Source organism: Panthera uncia, chromosome E1, assembly GCF_023721935.1.
Source record: "Panthera uncia isolate 11264 chromosome E1, Puncia_PCG_1.0, whole genome shotgun sequence".
NCBI lineage: Eukaryota > Metazoa > Chordata > Mammalia > Carnivora > Felidae > Panthera > Panthera uncia.
The window spans coordinates 36728868-36745628 of NC_064814.1; the positions used below are offsets into that span (position 1 = coordinate 36728868).

The 16761-nt window shown below is 43.2% G+C and overlaps 2 protein-coding genes, 1 long non-coding RNA gene and 1 other non-coding gene across 7 annotated transcripts in view; 1 reads left to right on the plus strand and 3 right to left on the minus strand.

Moving 5' to 3' along the window:
* The window catches only part of AP2B1 (adaptor related protein complex 2 subunit beta 1), a 134207-nt gene extending 125565 nt beyond the window's left edge, over positions 1-8642 (minus strand). For 2 of the 4 annotated variants that reach the window (XM_049636589.1, XM_049636586.1), the window contains exon 1: positions 2581-2720. The gene's annotated coding sequence lies outside the window, so the exon portion shown is untranslated. The other 2 variants (XM_049636588.1, XM_049636587.1) reach the window with 2 other exon arrangements.
* Positions 8643-8774: 132 nt separating this feature from the next.
* PEX12 (peroxisomal biogenesis factor 12) lies at positions 8775-13614 on the plus strand. Its single transcript, XM_049636598.1, has 3 exons — positions 8775-9973; positions 10253-10806; positions 11870-13614. The coding sequence occupies exons 1-3, from the start codon at positions 9848-9850 to the stop codon at positions 12267-12269; spliced, it is 1080 nt and encodes a 359-aa protein (XP_049492555.1). The 5' UTR covers positions 8775-9847; the 3' UTR covers positions 12270-13614.
* A 511-nt stretch (positions 13615-14125) lies between these two features.
* LOC125926797 (uncharacterized) lies at positions 14126-16761 on the minus strand. Its single transcript, XR_007459169.1, has 2 exons — positions 16126-16761; positions 14126-14239 (listed from the first exon to the last, which is right to left on the minus strand). It is a non-coding gene; the product is annotated as an uncharacterized LOC125926797 (long non-coding RNA).
* On the minus strand, positions 14364-14460 carry LOC125927729 (Z30 small nucleolar RNA). Its single transcript, XR_007459416.1, has one exon. It is a non-coding gene; the product is annotated as a Z30 small nucleolar RNA (small nucleolar RNA).

Below are 16761 nucleotides of genomic sequence, written 5' to 3' on the forward strand. Positions count from 1 at the left end.
GAGCAGAGAGAGGGAGACACAGAATCCGAAGCAGGCTCCAGGCTCCGAGCTGTCAGCAAAGAGCCCGACTTGAACTCACGAACTGTGAGATCACGACCTGAGCCGAAGTCGGTCGCTTAACCGACTGAGCCACCCAGGTGCCCCAAGACCCTTCTCTTCTATTCCTCCCTCCTTACAGTCCCCCTAAAGAAAGTAAGGCCAGAAAAAAATTAATAGGGTCTCAATTTCAAATGGCTCTCTGGGAAATGGCAGCTAACTTAGACTTGGTGAGGCCACTATGTCCCTTCTTTTCACACAGAGCTGGGCTTTACAGTTTGGTGCTCACAGCAAAAAAAACGGCAGGAGTTAACCTAATTATAGAGCAGAAAGGCCATTCGGCCATCTTTTATTACAAGTGTGAAAGCTGCTGAGATATTTCAATGTCTCAATAATCAGAAATTTCAATGCAAAGATAATAGTGTCTTCCATTATCATTTAGCTCATAAGAAATCATAAGACATCTAATTACAATAGACACAAGATGTGACTTCTACTTAAATACGTCAGACTACCAGTACGCCTGGGTAGCTCAGTCAGCTGAGCATCAGACTTTGGCTCAGGTCGTGATCTCACTCCTGGTTTGTGAGTTCGAGTCCTATATCGGACTTGCTGTCAGCGTGGAGGCCACGTTGGACCCTCTGCCCCCTCTCTCTCTCTCTGCCCCTCCCCCACTCTCTCTCAAAAATAAACATTAAAAAAATGTCAGACTACAAAGTAATGTGTTAATATTATACAGTAAGAAGTTCAAAAGGTTTACATCCAATTCTTTTTTTTAAGATTTTATTTTTTTTAAGTAATCTCTACACCCAGCATGGGGCAAGAGTAGCATGCCCTACTGAAGCCTGCCAGGCCCCCCTTTACATCCGATTCTTAACTGAAATACCAAAACTCTGGAAAATTTAAGCCTAGAAGTAAAGAAAGAAGTAAAGGAGAACGTATCATATCTAATTCACTCCTTGTCCAGCTTGGGTCAAATCCGTGCATAAAATGTAATATTTTAAAATATGGATAGTGGGGTGCCTGGGTGGCTCAGTTGGTTAAGCGTCCGACTTTTGATTTCAGCTCAGGCCATGATCTCACGGTTTGTGAGTTTGAGCCCCACATCAGGCTCCGCCACTGCGGAGGCTGCTTGGGATTCTCTGTCTCCCTCTCTCTGTCTCAAAATACATAAATAACTTAAAAAAAAAAAAAAAACACCTTTTTTTGAATAAATTAAAAAATAAAATAAAATATAGATGTTTAAGGGGAAAAAAAAGATGGAAGAACTGGGCTTTCTTGAGTCTGTCTCTTAATTCACAGAATGTTAGCTTTGTGTTAATTTTACCACCCAACTTCCAGCGAGGCTGTCCGCAGAACATGCTATCCTTTTGCTTCGCTGGGAGTTTAAACTGTCAAGATACCTGCAAACAGTTCTCACCTTACCACCACGCTTAGTCATCATTGGAATGTGTTACACGTTTTCTTGTACAGCTGCATCTCCTTCATCTGCTGCTTTCTATTATTATTTTATAAGTGTACCCTGAGGCTAAGCAATACAGGCATACCAAGCAGGTAATTAGTCACTTAAATTGTTCCTCATTGAGACCACCCTCGTGGTCATACGGCCTTTTCTAAACTTACTGTGCTTTACTTCTTTTAAACCACAATGATTAACAGTTTCTGGCATCTAAGACACACTTCTTTTAAAAATCCGTTTAATGAAGCAGCAACACTTTATGTGCTTAGCTCCATAATGAAACAGCCAGGTGAGATCATTAACATCCCCGCCGCCCCCCACCCCCATAGAAGACTGCTCCTAAAACAAGCAGCGTGAATAAATTCTTTAGATTCAAAGAATATGGAAATAACAGGCTGTTCCAGTTTCTTTACCTCTGGCTTAATCTACAGCCTTTCTCAAACCAGATCATTCCTGCTAAGCCCAGAAAGAAAAAATTCGGGGCTAAGATTTATCCCTACTTGCTTCCCCCACCTCACATCGGGTCTGAACGTTTCTCCTCCCTTCCCCCCAAGTGTCAGGAATTCCTCTTCTGCCCCAGGTGGTCAGGATTCTAGGGATATGTTCCTCCATTACAAGGTGGGAGAGAGGTGTCGCTTATCCTCACATTACGGGAGACGGGAGAGGTTCGCCCATCAATGGACAAACCTGTGGGGGAATCCCTTTCCCCTTCTGCTAAGCTGGACACGTCCCACCTCTGAGTGAAAGACGCCAAGCGGGGAGGAAGGAAAGTTCTCCCCTTTGGCCTCCAGCCTCTACCGGCCACACCCCTGGCCTCTGGCCCCAACCCCCCGACCTCGAACGTATCTTCCCTCAGGTGCCCCCCAACTCCCAGCGGCCACACCCGAGGATTCCCTCGCCCCGCCAGAGCGGTGGAGTCCCTTTCTCCAACCCTCTTCCTCACAACGGTCACACCCGACGGCTCACTTCATACTCAACGGTCACGCTCCTAGGATTTCCTCTTCCCCCCGCCAGTGTCCAAGTCAACCTGGGGTCTCCCCCCAGCAGTGACGGACGCACCCCGAAGTTAGCCGCCTTGAACTCACCGGAGGCAAGGGCGGGGGTGGCGGCAGCAGCCAGAGAGCAGGGCCCGAGTGGTGTTGTAATGGTTTCCTGCACGTCACGACTCCTTCTCCAGGTCTAAGCCACTGCGCAAAACCCACTTTGCCAGAGACAAAGATGGTGGACAGGAAACTCTGACGTCAGAGAACCTCGCCGCGCACCGTCATCCCCGCGCGCGGCAGAACCAGTAAGGCGGCGAACTCTGTCGCCTTGGAGACGGACAGGCTTTCCCCGGAGACTGGATACTGGACCCAAGAGGGAGTTCAGTGGCTATACAGAGGGATGTATTAAACAAACTGTCGTTCTCTGGATTTGTTTCCTCGCACAGTTCTCTAAAAACTCTCCTATAGAAAGGGTGAAATATCCTGTTGGAAAACAGGATGAGATGGCATCGGATCTGAATTTCTGATTTCAAACCCCTGCCTTGAGAATGACTGGGAAAGTTCCTTACTGTCTCCTTAACCTTAGTCTTGTCTGTAAAAAGGAGCTAACAATCTATCTCTTCCTGGCTTGGGAAGTTTCAGTGGGATAAAGTAGGTAAAGCACCTGGCTTGTAATAGGAGTGCTTACACAATAGTAAGTTACTTTTGGAAACCGAGACCTAGAAATCTCTGTACCTGTTTCTTAATTTTGCTGTGAACCTAAAACTGCTTCAAAAATAGTAAGTCTTTAATTTTTTTAAATGTGGAGAGTGAGAGTGCCTGGCGCAGTAGCTGAGGAAACCAAAATGCAAAGGAGACTGCGAAGTAGAAAAGGAGAAGGAAAAGCTGGTGGCTATAACTTTTTAGGATGTTTTTAGAGTTCTATGAAAGTAGGAACATACTAACCTATTCGCTCTTCTATCTCTGCGACCTAGCCCCCCTCCCCTCTCCAAAATTTCTTGAATGTGTAAATGTATGAATGATCAACAGTATCACTTGCTAGAGAGAGGAGGAGGAAGGACTGAAAAGCGTCCAAGGATTTAGCAATGTAAAGGTCATCATTGCTGGGACCGTCAGTAGAAACAGAAGGCAAAAGCCATGCTGCAGAAGTTTGAGGATAATGGAGGTGAGGAAATGAAAACAGGAGTTACAAATAACTCCATAAGAAAATGTGGCTGAAAAGAGAAGATATATAGGATATTGGAAAGAGAGAATAGTGAGGATTTTTTTAAGTTCTATATTGATAGAACTTTTTCCTTTTTTTTTATTTTATTTATTTTATTTTATTTTTTTATTAATATATGAAATGTATTGTCAAATTGGTTTCCATACAACACCCAGTGCTCATCCCAAAAGGTGCCCTCCTCAATACCCATCGCCCACCCTCCCCTCCCTCCCACCCCCCATCAACCCTCAGTTTGTTCTCAGTTTTTAACAGTCTCTTATGCTTTGGCTCTTTCCCACTCTAACCTCTTTTTTTTTTTTTTCCTTCCCCTCCCCCATGGGTTTCTGTTAAGTTTCTCAGGATCCACATAAGAGTGAAACCATATGGTATCTGTCTTTCTCTGTATGGCTTATTTCACTTAGCATCACACTCTCCAGTTCCATCCACGTTGCTACAAAAGGCCATATTTCATTCTTTCTCATTGCCACGTAGTATTCCATTGTGTATATAAACCACAATTTCTTTATCCATTCATCAGTTGATGGACATTTAGGCTCTTTCCATAATTTGGCTATTGTTGAGAGTGCTGCTATAAACATTGGGGTACAAGTGCCCCTATGCATCAGGACTCCTGTATCCCTTGGATAAATTCCTAGCAGTGCTATTGCTGGGTCATAGGGTAGGTCTATTTTTAATTTTCTGAGGAACCTCCACACTGCTTTCCAGAGCAGCTGCACCAATTTGCATTCCCACCAACAGTGCAAGAGGGTTCCCGCTTCTCCACATCCTCTCCAGCATCTATAGTCTCCTGATTTGTTCATTTTGGCCACTCTGACTGGCGTGAGGTGATATCTGAGTGTGGTTTTGATTTGTATTTCCCTGATAAGGAGCGACGTTGAGCATCTTTTCATGTGCCTGTTGGCCATCCGGATGTCTTCTTTAGAGAAGTGTCTATTCATGTTTTCTGCCCATTTCTTCACTGGGTTATTTGTTTTTCGGGTGTGGAGTTTGGTGAGCTCTTTATAGATTTTGGATACTAGCCCTTTGTCCGATATGTCATTTGCAAATTGATACATTTTCTTTACACTATTTTTAGCAATACCATGAGTTCAATGATCTTTCCTACCCATAGGACTTCAAAATCTCTATCTCTAGCCTTGACCTTTTCCCAACTTTTCACCACCAAATTGCCAACCACACTTATGGAAAATTCTATATTTATGGCCCACCCAAATTAAGCAAATCATGGGATGAGGGTTGCTGTAAAACCTGGTTCCAGTTACAACTCCCAGAAATCAGAGGTGGATTCATAACGAAGCCACCAGAAAAATCTTAGAGACTTTGATTCATATGCCTCTTCTATTCAAAACCTTTCAACAGCTCCTTTATGCTTAATATGTCCAAAACCTATCCTTCCCCCAGTTCCCCGAAGCTCTATGATCTTTAGTTTTCTCATCTATAAAATGGGGAGATAGTAATATTTAATCAAAATATTGTTATAAGGATGAAGGGAATTAATATATGTAAAGCACTTAGAACTATGGCTGCACATACTATGTATGTATTTGCTGCGTGATTATCTCGATAAATTACACTACATTCCTCAAGCCAGAAACCTGGGGTCATCCTTGATTTCTCTCTCCTTTAATTGTCACATCCAATCCATCTCCAAGTTGTCAATCTACCTTCAAAATAAATCTTTAATTCATCCAATCCCCTCTATTCCACCTCATTAATACAAGCCACCATCACCTCTTGCCTGGAATACTAGAAACCTCAACATTTCTCCCAACCATTATCCACACAGCAGCCAGTTTTTTTTTTTTTTTTTAAGTTTACTTGTTTTCGAGAGACAGAGACAGAGTGCAAGCAGGCGAGGGACAGAGAGAGAGGGAGACACAGAATCTGAAGCAGGCTTCAGGCTCTGAGCTGTCAGCACAGAGCCCGACGTGGGGCTGGAACTCATGAACTGTGAGATTATGACTTGAGCTGAAGTTGGACGCTTAACTGACTGAGCCACCCAAGTGCCCTTAGGTTTTAATTGCACTTATTTTGAAGTATAACAAACATTTTATAAAAAGTGCACACATTATAAATGTAAAGCTCGGATGAATTTTCATAAAGTAAACATAAGCACATAACCATTACAGGGTCATCTTAAAAATACAAATCTCATCGTGATTCTGGCATTCTTCCATGAATTCCCATTGCACTTGGGCTAAAATCCAGTCTCTTTCTCATGGCCAGAGTCATTGCATGGTTTGGCCTCTACCTCTCTAACATCATTTTATGCCTTTCAGTTACTCTTCATTTTTCCTTTTGCTAGCTATTGCAGCCCTCAAATATGCTAAACTCTTTCCCATCCTAGGGCCTTCACAAATACCGCTCCTTCTACCTAATACTACCCCCTCCTCCCGCAACTCCTCACATGGCTGGCTCATAATTTAGGTCTTGGTTTAATTGCAATCTCCTCAGAAAGGCACTCTGTTTACCCATTCTAGAAGGTTCTGCACTCCCAGCCCACACCACCACACCATCCCAGCCCTCTCATTCTATTTACAAATTGTACCTTAATTTATTTATTATCTCCCTCCTCAACTAGACTGTAAATTCCATGAAGGCAGATACAATTTGTTTTTATTACTACTCTATACCCATCACCCAACATAACGCCTGACACATAAAAGTTACTCGATATTGGGCACCTGGCTGGCTCAGTCGGTTAAGCATCCGACTCTTGATTTTGGCTCAGGTCACGATCTCACTGTTCGTGAGTTTGAGCCCCACATCGGGCTCTGTGTGGACAGTGCGTGGAGCCTGCTTGTTATTGTCTTCCTCTCTCTGCCCCTCCCTTCTTGCTCTCTGTATCTCTCAAAATAAATACAAATAAACTTTAAAGTTACTCAATATTTATTAAATAAATTACCATCCACAGGCAGAGTACTAAAACTAGCATTTAAGACCTTCCATAATCCGTCTAAATCTATTTTCAACATACTCTCTACTATTCCTATTTGTGCCTCTACAGTTAAAGCAAGCAACAATTTGTTCCTCCTATCCACTCCATGCTGCTCCCTTAGCCTCAAAAGTTCTGTCACTACTACTAATACTTGCCCCAAATGTACTTATCTTTTGAGGTCCACCTGATTCATAAAACTTTCTCAGTGGACATCTGTTATGATATGAGGTACAGAATGTACCAGGTTACATCATTGCATTAAAGAGCAACTGGCAAAGGGAAGTGGAAATAAAATATGAGGTTAGAAACAATGTTCTTGCCTTTGGTTATGCAGGCCAATAAGGGTGTTCTGTTTAAACTGGTTAGCAGTGTGTATTCCTCCCAGCTGATAGTTATCTCTTCCTCTAAACTCACGTCATATTAGCCTGTCTGATGGCTCTGAATACCTCTTCACATAAGTGCACTTTTTATGTGTCTTATCTATTATTACATTATAAACATGAGGGCGGGATTTATGATGAGGTGGTTATTTGTTGGCTGTAATAATTGACACTAATTATTTTTGACTGCCTTTTCCTTGTGCAATTTCAATTTACTTTTGGGGTATTTTCAAAGACCGTTAATCAAGATGTCTTGCCCTCTTCCCTAAAACAGAGTGGAGAAGACATCTGAACTAAGGTAGGGCAATACAATTTGCATTCTAAGTACAGTGGCAGAAATTTGTTGAAGCTCATTCATGTTAACAATGCTGCCTGGGTGAGACTTTACTAATTCTTGCTAGAGACATCCAATAGGACTGTAGTTCCTGTCCTTTTAGAGCTGGCTTTCCTCATTTTGTTAACTACTCTATATATTTCCAATATTTTTTTTTTTTAGTTTAAATAGTGGCCTATTTCTTTTGCTAGTAACCAAAGAACCCTAAAATTGATACAAATGTTTAACCAATTTCCCACTTGTCATAGTAGATGCCGTCTCAACTTTGTCTTTTTGTTGTTTAATTAAGAAAAGCCTGCATATGGGTCGCCTGGGTGGCTCAGTCAGTTAAGCACCTGACTCTTGATTTTGGTTCAAGACATGATCTCTTGGGGGCGCCTGGGTGGCTCAGTCGGTTAAGCGTCCGACTTCGGCTCAGGTCATGATCTCGCGGTCCGTGAGTTCGAGCCCCGCGTCGGGCTCTGGGCTGATGGCTCAGAGCCTGGAGCCTGCTTCCGATTCTGTGTCTCCCGCTCTCTCTGACCCTCCCCCGTTCATGCTCTGTCTCTCTCTGTCTCAAAAATAAATAAACTTAAAAAAAAAAAAAAAAAGACATGATCTCTTGGTTCGTGAGATTGAGCCCTGCTTCGGCCTCTGTGCTAAAAGTGTGGAGCCTACTTGGGATTCTCTCTCTCCCTCCCTCTCTTTCAAAATAAACAAACTTAAAAGAAAAAAGAGAAGCCTGCAAATAAGGGCTACCATTGTTAGAACACCTAATACGTGTCGGGTGCTTTATACAGATACATTATCTCTAGTCCTTAAAATTCCCTAAAGTAAACTATCTTGTATCAATGTGATTTTCGCTGGCAGGTTATTTGGTGGAGTAAAAAAAACCTTTTAGAACTATAATTAAGGTTAACTTGCAAGATTTTATTGAAACAATTAAACCCAAATCTTGTTTTTGAGAGTTCTCATTATGCAAACCAATTATCTTTATACCACAAGGTCCTCTAAAGCAGTGAATACATTCTATTCCTATCTATTTAGCACAGAAGTGGGAAGGGGTTGAAGAAAGAGGAATGGTTAAATGTGAAAAAGCAACTCAAGAGAGGGTAAGTTGCATATGATGTAAAAGCCCTTTGCTAATTGTAAATTACACTAAGTTTGGTATACAGTGAAAAGTACCATCTTCCAAGCGTCTCCAGTTGATTCTAGTTACAACTTATCAGGATTCCTCTTAGTCCTGTATTCACATCGCTGTGACACATCCAACTGTATAGGAGAGTAGGAACCATTTTCATCAAGTGTGGCAAGTGCCTAGTTATGCTTGAACGTAACTACGCCTACAAGACAGTTAATCTACCGGCTAGAATGGAAAGTGACCGTTCCAAGTTCGGAGGAACATCAGGAACCTTTCTCATTCTCATCTTTTTTTTTTTTTTTTTTTTTTTAAATTAGCGGCAATAAGGCTAAAGACTTCTATCTCCAGCTGCAAATCCCTCCTGGGAGGGCCGACTATAAATTAATCACCACGCCCGGCGCACACAGAGAGAACTTCCGTGTGTCCACATTCCCATTCGTCCCCCCACCCTTAACTAAATCGCCCAAGGGAACACAGGCCTCAGCAGCAGGCTCGGACTCCTGGCTCTGGGTGCCAGACGTCGCGCGGCGCCCCAAACACCTTTCCAAAAAGACCTCTGCAGAGAGATTCAGAGGTGTGGCTTCCCATCGGGGATGCGATGCAAACCTAGCTAAGAAAAGTAAATCGAGCTGAGAATCCAACTCCAAGCCAGACCTCCCTAAATCACTTCTTTAATTTCAGCGGGAGCGGAAGCGGAAGCGGAAGCTCCCGTGGGGTCATAGAGTTTGCTCGTTCCGGTTTCCGGGCCACGTTCGGGGCTAGAGCGCCTCCCGTCCGCCAGCCATCCCAGTCCCCAGCGGCTTCTATTTCCGGGTGCGGCTCCTGTTATAAAGCGGGGGCCTCTCTACAAAGGTGGAATCGTGGGTCCTTCGCTCCTCGCCGGGGGTCAGCGCTCAAGGACGGTCCCTGGCGGGGGTACTTCGCAGCCAACGGCTGGAGCCGGTCTTCGCGTACCGAGTCCGCACTGGCACCTCTAACCCCTCAGAGCTAGCTGGCTCTTGAGCCCTCACGAGTTAGAGTCCCTGATTCGCAGCCTCCAGGGCTGCAGCTCCAGAAGATATCACTCCTTCGCCCATCCCTGTCCCCATAGGCATGCTCTGCCCTGTGAGGTACAGCATTTGACAAGTCACCCCTACCCCACACACCACTTCCACCCGCGTCTGCCTTAACTTCGTTCTTAACCTCCTTAGTTTGAGACCCCTCCCTTCTGCCTCCAGAAGAGGTCTTTTTCCCCCACTTCCGTGAAAGAGGAGTTTTGGGTCTCTTGCAGAAAGATTACCTTTAAGACTGAGCACCCATTTGATAACGAAAACAAGTTCATGCTTACTAAAGAGTTTGTGGGCAAAGTGAAACCCAGTGCCCACGGGAAATTATGGCTGAGCACGGGGCTCACATCACAACTGCTTCTGTGGTGGATGACCAGCCATCCATCTTTGAGGTGGTAGCACAGGAGAGTTTAATGACAGCAGTGAGACCTGCTCTTCAGCATGTGGTCAAGGTAAGGTGTCAATTCTCTGAGAGTTTTTAGGATCTGGGTAAAAACCAAACCAATAATTATAATTCACATCCTATGGTTTAACGGTTATTGAGTCCATGTTATGTGTAGGGCCCTGTACTGAATAACCCAGCACTTCAGGGAGGATAGGGCAGACCCCAAAAGAAGTGCTCATGTAAGCCTAAAGTATAGAATTTAGAAGAAAAAAGGGGAAATGCAAATACAATGCATAGTAATTGTGAAATGGAATGAATTTCATTTTATTAATTTACTTTGCTTTAGGTTCTTGCAGAATCCAATCCTGCCCACTATGGCTTCTTTTGGAGGTGGTTTGATGAAATCTTCACCCTGCTAGATCTTCTGCTCCAGCAGCATTATTTGTCCAAAACCAGTGCCTCATTCTCTGAAAATTTTTATGGCTTAAAGCGCATTGTAATGGAGGACACACACAAGCTTCAGAGGTTGGCCAGTTCTGGTCTCCCAAAGCAGCAGCTTTGGAAGTCAATTATGTTCCTGGTTCTTCTTCCCTACCTGAAAGTGAAGCTAGAGAAGCTGGTTTCTAGCCTGAGAGAAGAGGATGAATATTCTATTCATCCCCCTTCTTCCCGTTGGAAACAGTTTTATAGAGCCTTCCTGGCAGCCTACCCATTTGTTAACATGGCATGGGAAGGCTGGTTTTTTGTACAACAACTTCGATACATCCTAGGAAAGGCTCAGCATCACTCGCCACTGCTGAGGCTGGCTGGTGTTCGGTTAGGTCGACTTACAGTTCAGGATATACAAGCTCTGGAGCACAGACCAGCTGAAGTCAGCATGATGCAGCAACCAGCCAAGAGGTAAGGCTTTAACATTCCCCCAAATATTTCATTAACATATTCTAAAATCAGAACCAATTTTATTAAATCCACCTTCCTCGGTTCACTTTGAGGTATTTTGTAAACGCAGAAAAATTCTCGTGTCCATAGAACAAGAGTGGTAAACTTCCTGGTAAACTTCCTCATCACACTAGCTACATTTTTTTTTCTTTTTTTTTTTAAACGTTTTTTATTTATTTTTTTTTGGGACAGAGAGAGACAGAGAATGAACGGGTGAGGGGCAGAGAGAGAGGGAGACACAGAATCAGAAACAGGCTCCAGGCTCCAAGCCATCAGCCCAGAGCCTGACGCGGGGCTCGAACTCACGGACCGCGAGATCGTGACCTGGCTGAAGTCGGACGCTTAACCGACTGCGCCACCCAGGCGCCCCACACACTAGCTACATTTTTGTGCACACTTGCTGCGTGCGTCAGGCCCTGTGCTAGGTGTTTGCTTTACGTACGTTACCTCAATCCTCATCACAACTGAATGAAATAAATTCATTGTTCCATTTAACAGCTGAGGAAACTGAGCCCTGATACTGAAGTCCTTTGCCAAGGCCACATGGCTGGAAGGTGGCAGAACTGAGATCCAAGCCTGATCAACAGTTCTCAAGACTGTGTCTTAACCACAATGCTATACTGCTTCTAGTTAGTGTTTGTGGTGTCCTACAAGTTCATATTCCTCAATATTGCTAAGTTATTTTTTGTTAAGAGCGTTGTTCCTTTTTCTGGATATACTACCTCACACACACACAATCTATATAATCAGTCTAATTTCTTTCTTAAAACACAAAAACAAAGAAGACCCTAGTCATTAAATACAAAGTTTAGCTCCTATACTCCCAAAAGACTGTAGGTCAGAAAAAAGAAATCATTTAGAACAGATACTAAGGAGACAGTGCCAATCTAGCAACTATTGAATCCCCAAACTGAATCGGTGATTCTGATGAAGAGTGTAATAGCTATAATTTTAGTACCCATTCTGTGATGATACCTACATAAGCAGTTTCTCCTTTTGTCTCCTCGTTCTGTTCTCCCACCAGTGTTGGTGAGAAGATAAAGTCAGCTCTGAAGAAAGCTGTGGGAGGTGCTGCCTTATCCCTCTCTACTGGCCTTTCTGTGGGAGTATTCTTTCTGCAATTCCTTGAGTGGTGGTACTCATCTGAAAATCAAGAAACCGTCAAATCGCTGACTGCCCTACCTACTCCGCCACCACCTGTACACCTGGACTACAATTCTGATTCTCCTCTGTTACCCAAAATGAAGACTGTGTGCCCACTATGTCGTAAAACCCGGGTGAATGATACTGTTCTTGCCACCTCTGGCTATGTGTTTTGTTATCGCTGTGTGTTTAATTATGTCAGGAGTCACCAAGCTTGTCCCATAACAGGTTATCCAACAGAAGTACAACATCTAATTAAACTGTACTCCCCTGAGAACTGAAAGGGATTAGCATTTTATCTCACAACAAAATGCACTATAAGGCCACAGGACTGATTTTCAGCACAGTATGTAGCATCGTTTGATACTTCTCATCCTCCACTCATAATTATATGGACTTTAAATAACTAGAGTTGACCCCTGAACATGTGTTCACCGGCCCCCCACATATAACTTTTGAATCCCCCAAAACTGAACTACTAATAGCCTACTGTTGACCCGAAGCCTCACAAATAGTCAATTAACACACATTTTGTATGTTAGATGTATTATATACCGTATTCTTGCAGTAAAATAAGATAGGGAAAATACTAAGATTAAGAGAAAGTACCTTTATACTGTACTTTTTTGGGGGTGCCTGGGTGGCTCAGTCGGTTGAGCATCCGACTGCAGCTCAGGTCATGATCTCGCAGTTTGTGAGTTCCAGCCCCGCATCGGGCTCTGTGCTGACAGCTCAGAACCTGGAGCCTGCTTCAGATTCTGTGTCTCCCTCTCTCCCTGCCCCTTCCCTGCTCATGCTCTGTCTCTGAGAAATGAATAAAAGTTTAAAAAAATTTATACGTTTTACAGTACTGTAAGAAATCCGAATATAAGTAGACCTACACAGTTCGAATTTGTGTTGTTCAAGGGTCAACTGTATATGGATTTCTTTAAAAAGATGTATCCATTGATCTTAACCTTTTAACTTGCTCTCTAGATTCCTACTTAGAGTTTACAAAGCTGGTTAGAATGAGAATCAGGACTGACAGGAGAGATGAAGGTCAATGTACAGGACGTGGATAAAAGGGGATAGTTAGTACAGAAGCTTTTCCTTGAAGAACAAGAGGTATAGAAGCTCTCAGGGAAAACCCAAGTTAGACCTCATAAAGTGGGTAGTGAATAGGTAGCAGCCTTCTTCTTGAGAAAAGAAAGCATTTATCTGCCTATGAAGAAGATATTTTATCAGTTTGCAAACAATGTGAAACATAGACCTGCTCTTTATAGACATACTTAGAAACACTTTAGAAGAACAAAAAGCGCCTTCCATATACTGTGATCCACTTAACACCTGTTATAGTTTATCAACTTTTAAAGAAGATCCCTTAATGAGCCATACAGATGGGAAACTGGTTAAAGAAAAGTAGGGGTTGAGTGTATATTGTTGTCTGAAGATTTCAGTGTGAAAGCAAATCTAATTAATTAAGAGATGAACTAAAATACTGATCTAACTTTGTGCAAAAGAATCTTTTAATAAGCTCTTTCTTCTTGCTGTTAAGAGTTTGCAAAATGGGCACAAATTATTCTGGCTATTAGTAAGTTTCTGTGAAATGCTGAAACAAATTTTAAGAATAAATGTTTTTGGCAAAGAGCTGTTCCAAGTTGTCATGATTATGTGGAAACTTAAAGATTACTGAGGTGTTTAAATTCAGACCACCTTTGACTTTGAGGTATTTTTGTATTGACATCTTGTGTGTGTGTGTGTGTGTTTATTGCTAATCTAATACTTGGAGAAAAAATCCTCTACTCCAACAGCAAGAATTCAGCTTTGTGTGAAATACCCTGTCTTAGAAATACTACAGAAACACTTCAGTTCTGTGTAGTAAAATTCATGCCACTGGATGGTCAGGTTGGTGAAAATATATGGGTAGAGGAAGGATGAAAATAATTTAAGTGCCTCTGCTGAGATAAGTGTTTTCCAATATTTTCACTCATTTAGCAATTCAAAGCACATTCTCTGATAGCACAAAGTTGATTAAATTTTGAAATGGATTAACCTATGGATTTGAAAATATTAACACTTGTGTACCATAGAAGAATGTAATAGATATTTGTAAAAGTTCTTGTTAGAGTGCAAGGTTTTACGAAAACAAACACCATAGTTAATTAAGCATTTTTAATATCATAATAAGTCAATAAGAAAACTGAACCAGATTCACGATTGAAATAATGTAGTCCTCCACGAAGATATCAAAAGCCAGATTTTTCACCTCAACCTAAGAAGGAAAACAGCAAAGTATCAGCAATTCAAAAGAATATCAAAGAAACATTCTTATACATAATAAAATCAGTATGCAAATAGATTAAAACATACCAATGTGGAAAAACCACAACCAGAATCAGCTCAGAGAGAAGATTAAGGGATCATACCCTGGTCAAGGCCAACACTGAAGCAGTGGCAATACCAGGTCAGACTATACTTCACTCATCATCGCATCATTCCATTTCACATCTTTCTATACCTAAGAGCAGCCCAACACTCTCCACATCCAAGAAAACTTAGGTTAACCTATGAAAAAAATACAGGCTTCCCCAACTTTTTTTTTAATGAGCCCAAACACTAGGCATGATAAAATTTCAGGGATGTCTGTGAAGAGATTTGTTGTCCTAAAGCAAAAGCTTTAGAAAAGATTTTCTACTACATTCCATTATAAACTCCAGCTCATTTAATATACAGTTTGATTTATAATTCTGCTCCTAACAAAGAGAAAAAGTATAGTCATAAAATCTTTATACTGGAATCTTCTATCTTAAAAGTCCAAGATCCAGAGAGGCTACATTTTGCCAAAGGTTCACAACAAATTAACTAACAGTAGAGCTGGAAAGAGAACAGAGGTTTGATGATCAGATTTACATTTTTCCACTACCAGTTAAATATGAGGCTTAATTTCATTTTTCTCCAGGCCATAGGAAAGATAAAAGAAGCAATGCAAGGGGCGCCTGGGTGGCTCAGTCGGTTGAGCATCTGACTTTGGCTCAGGTCATGATCTCAGAGTCTGTGAGTTCGAGCCCCGCGTCAGGCTCTGTGCTGACAGCCCAGAGCCTGGAGCCTGATTCAGATTCTGTCTCCCTCTCTCTCTGCCCCTTCCCTGCTCATGTTCTGTCTGTCTCAAAAATAAATACAAAAATTTAAAAAAAAAGAAAGTTTAAAAAAATGTTTAAAAAAAAAAGCAATGCAAAGTGTAAGTAACTCAAAACCTGGATAATCAATTTCTGAGTAAGAAAGCTGACTGCATTTCATTTATTCTAAATGACACCTTCTGGTGGTATGTTGTCACTGACGTGGAAAAGTACTTGGATCACAATGTCACCCTCCCCAGCCTTTCAGCATGGTGTTGTCAGTACCTAAGTAACAATTCTGGAGACAGCACATGCTTCCTTCAGCCATCTATAAATGTCAATAGATCGATACTCCTTAGTTAAAAATTGACAGCTGTTGGTCTGTGTTAACCATTCAGCAATTAAACTCCATTAAAAAGGGGCGGGGGGCGAGGGGACTAACAAAGTGCCTGTTTTACAGGGGCTACGCTGGAGTCTTTAGTTCATCTTCCTACACCGGTGAAGTACACATTAAAAACGAGGAAAACAGAGGCTGAGAGAACTTAAAAAACTTTGTCTAAAAGCATGAAACTTGGGAGCAGAGCTCCAAGTGTGCTCCCGCCATTCACAGCACGCACACATTCCTAGCTCTCTTCCTCAGTACGCTTTGCTCCATCTGGAGTGCCTCCCCCAACCCTTTCAACCTGGAGAACTTCTAATTTTAGTAACCTTACTCAAACGTCACCTTCTCTAAGTGGTCTCTAACTCTGTCATCCTCTCGTCTCACTTACACAGCACTTTTCCCCACCACAGCACGCCATCACACGCTACTTATTTACCCATGCACATACCCCTCCTTCCATCTCTGCCATCGGCCCCATGGCACGGACTGCCTCAAGAACCAGGCCAGTGTCTTCCTGGCCTTTGCATCCATCGCACTCGGAACAGTGCCTGGTATATAGGACGAGGCTCAATAAATGAACGTTTAATTCGGTCACTGGGCGCCCCTTCCTCCTAAACCTAGATTACAAAGTCATCAGCACAATTTAAAAAGCCAACTTACCTCCAGTACTGCACGCAGGTAACCATACAAGCATCTCTAAGCCCTCCCTCCCCTAGCTTCTACCTCATGGCGGTCTCCACGGCGCGCTGCGCAGGTCAACCGGTGCTTCCATACAATGGACTCTCAACAAAATAATAATAATAAAGTCCAAACCGCACCGACTTCAGGAAAGACTGAGAGGGGCCGTACTTGCAGGGAAATACGAGTAAGGCCGAAGCCAGGGCTCAAACCAAAGACCCAGGCACGAGTCCACAGCCCGCTCTCCGAACTCCTCAAGCTCCTACGCCCTGTCTCGGGAGGTTTGCTCCGGCCCGCGGAGACTGACAGCAGCAGACACCCGGCCTTTCGGCTCTTGGCTACAACTCAGTCCCGCTTCTCGCTTGCAGGTAGTCTAGCTTTGCTGCCGCTCGCGAGACCTCCCCGCCCAGAACAGCCCCCTCCGGACAACCAATCCACCGGCCGCCGTTGAGTCACGTGGGTCACAGCCTTTGTCGGGCGGGTGCGAGGAGCAGCCAATCGGAGGGCCAGGCGACACTGAGGCGTGGAGCGGGAAGGAGGGCGGAAGCGCCTTTTCGGTTGCTTCTTAGGGTGGGGTCTTCGTCTTCAGGCTAGTGCTTTTTCAGCCTTTGAGCGATT

Bases quoted from the DNA above. Each gene is read 5' to 3' on its own strand.
- PEX12 (XM_049636598.1), top strand. From the start codon at position 9,848: ATGGCTGAGCACGGGGCTCACATCACAACTGCTTCTGTGGTGGATGAC. The intron at 9,974-10,252 runs GTAAGGTGTCAA...ACTTTGCTTTAG, and splicing joins CTCTTCAGCATGTGGTCAAG to GTTCTTGCAGAATCCAATCC. The intron at 10,807-11,869 runs GTAAGGCTTTAA...TTCTCCCACCAG, and splicing joins ATGCAGCAACCAGCCAAGAG to TGTTGGTGAGAAGATAAAGT.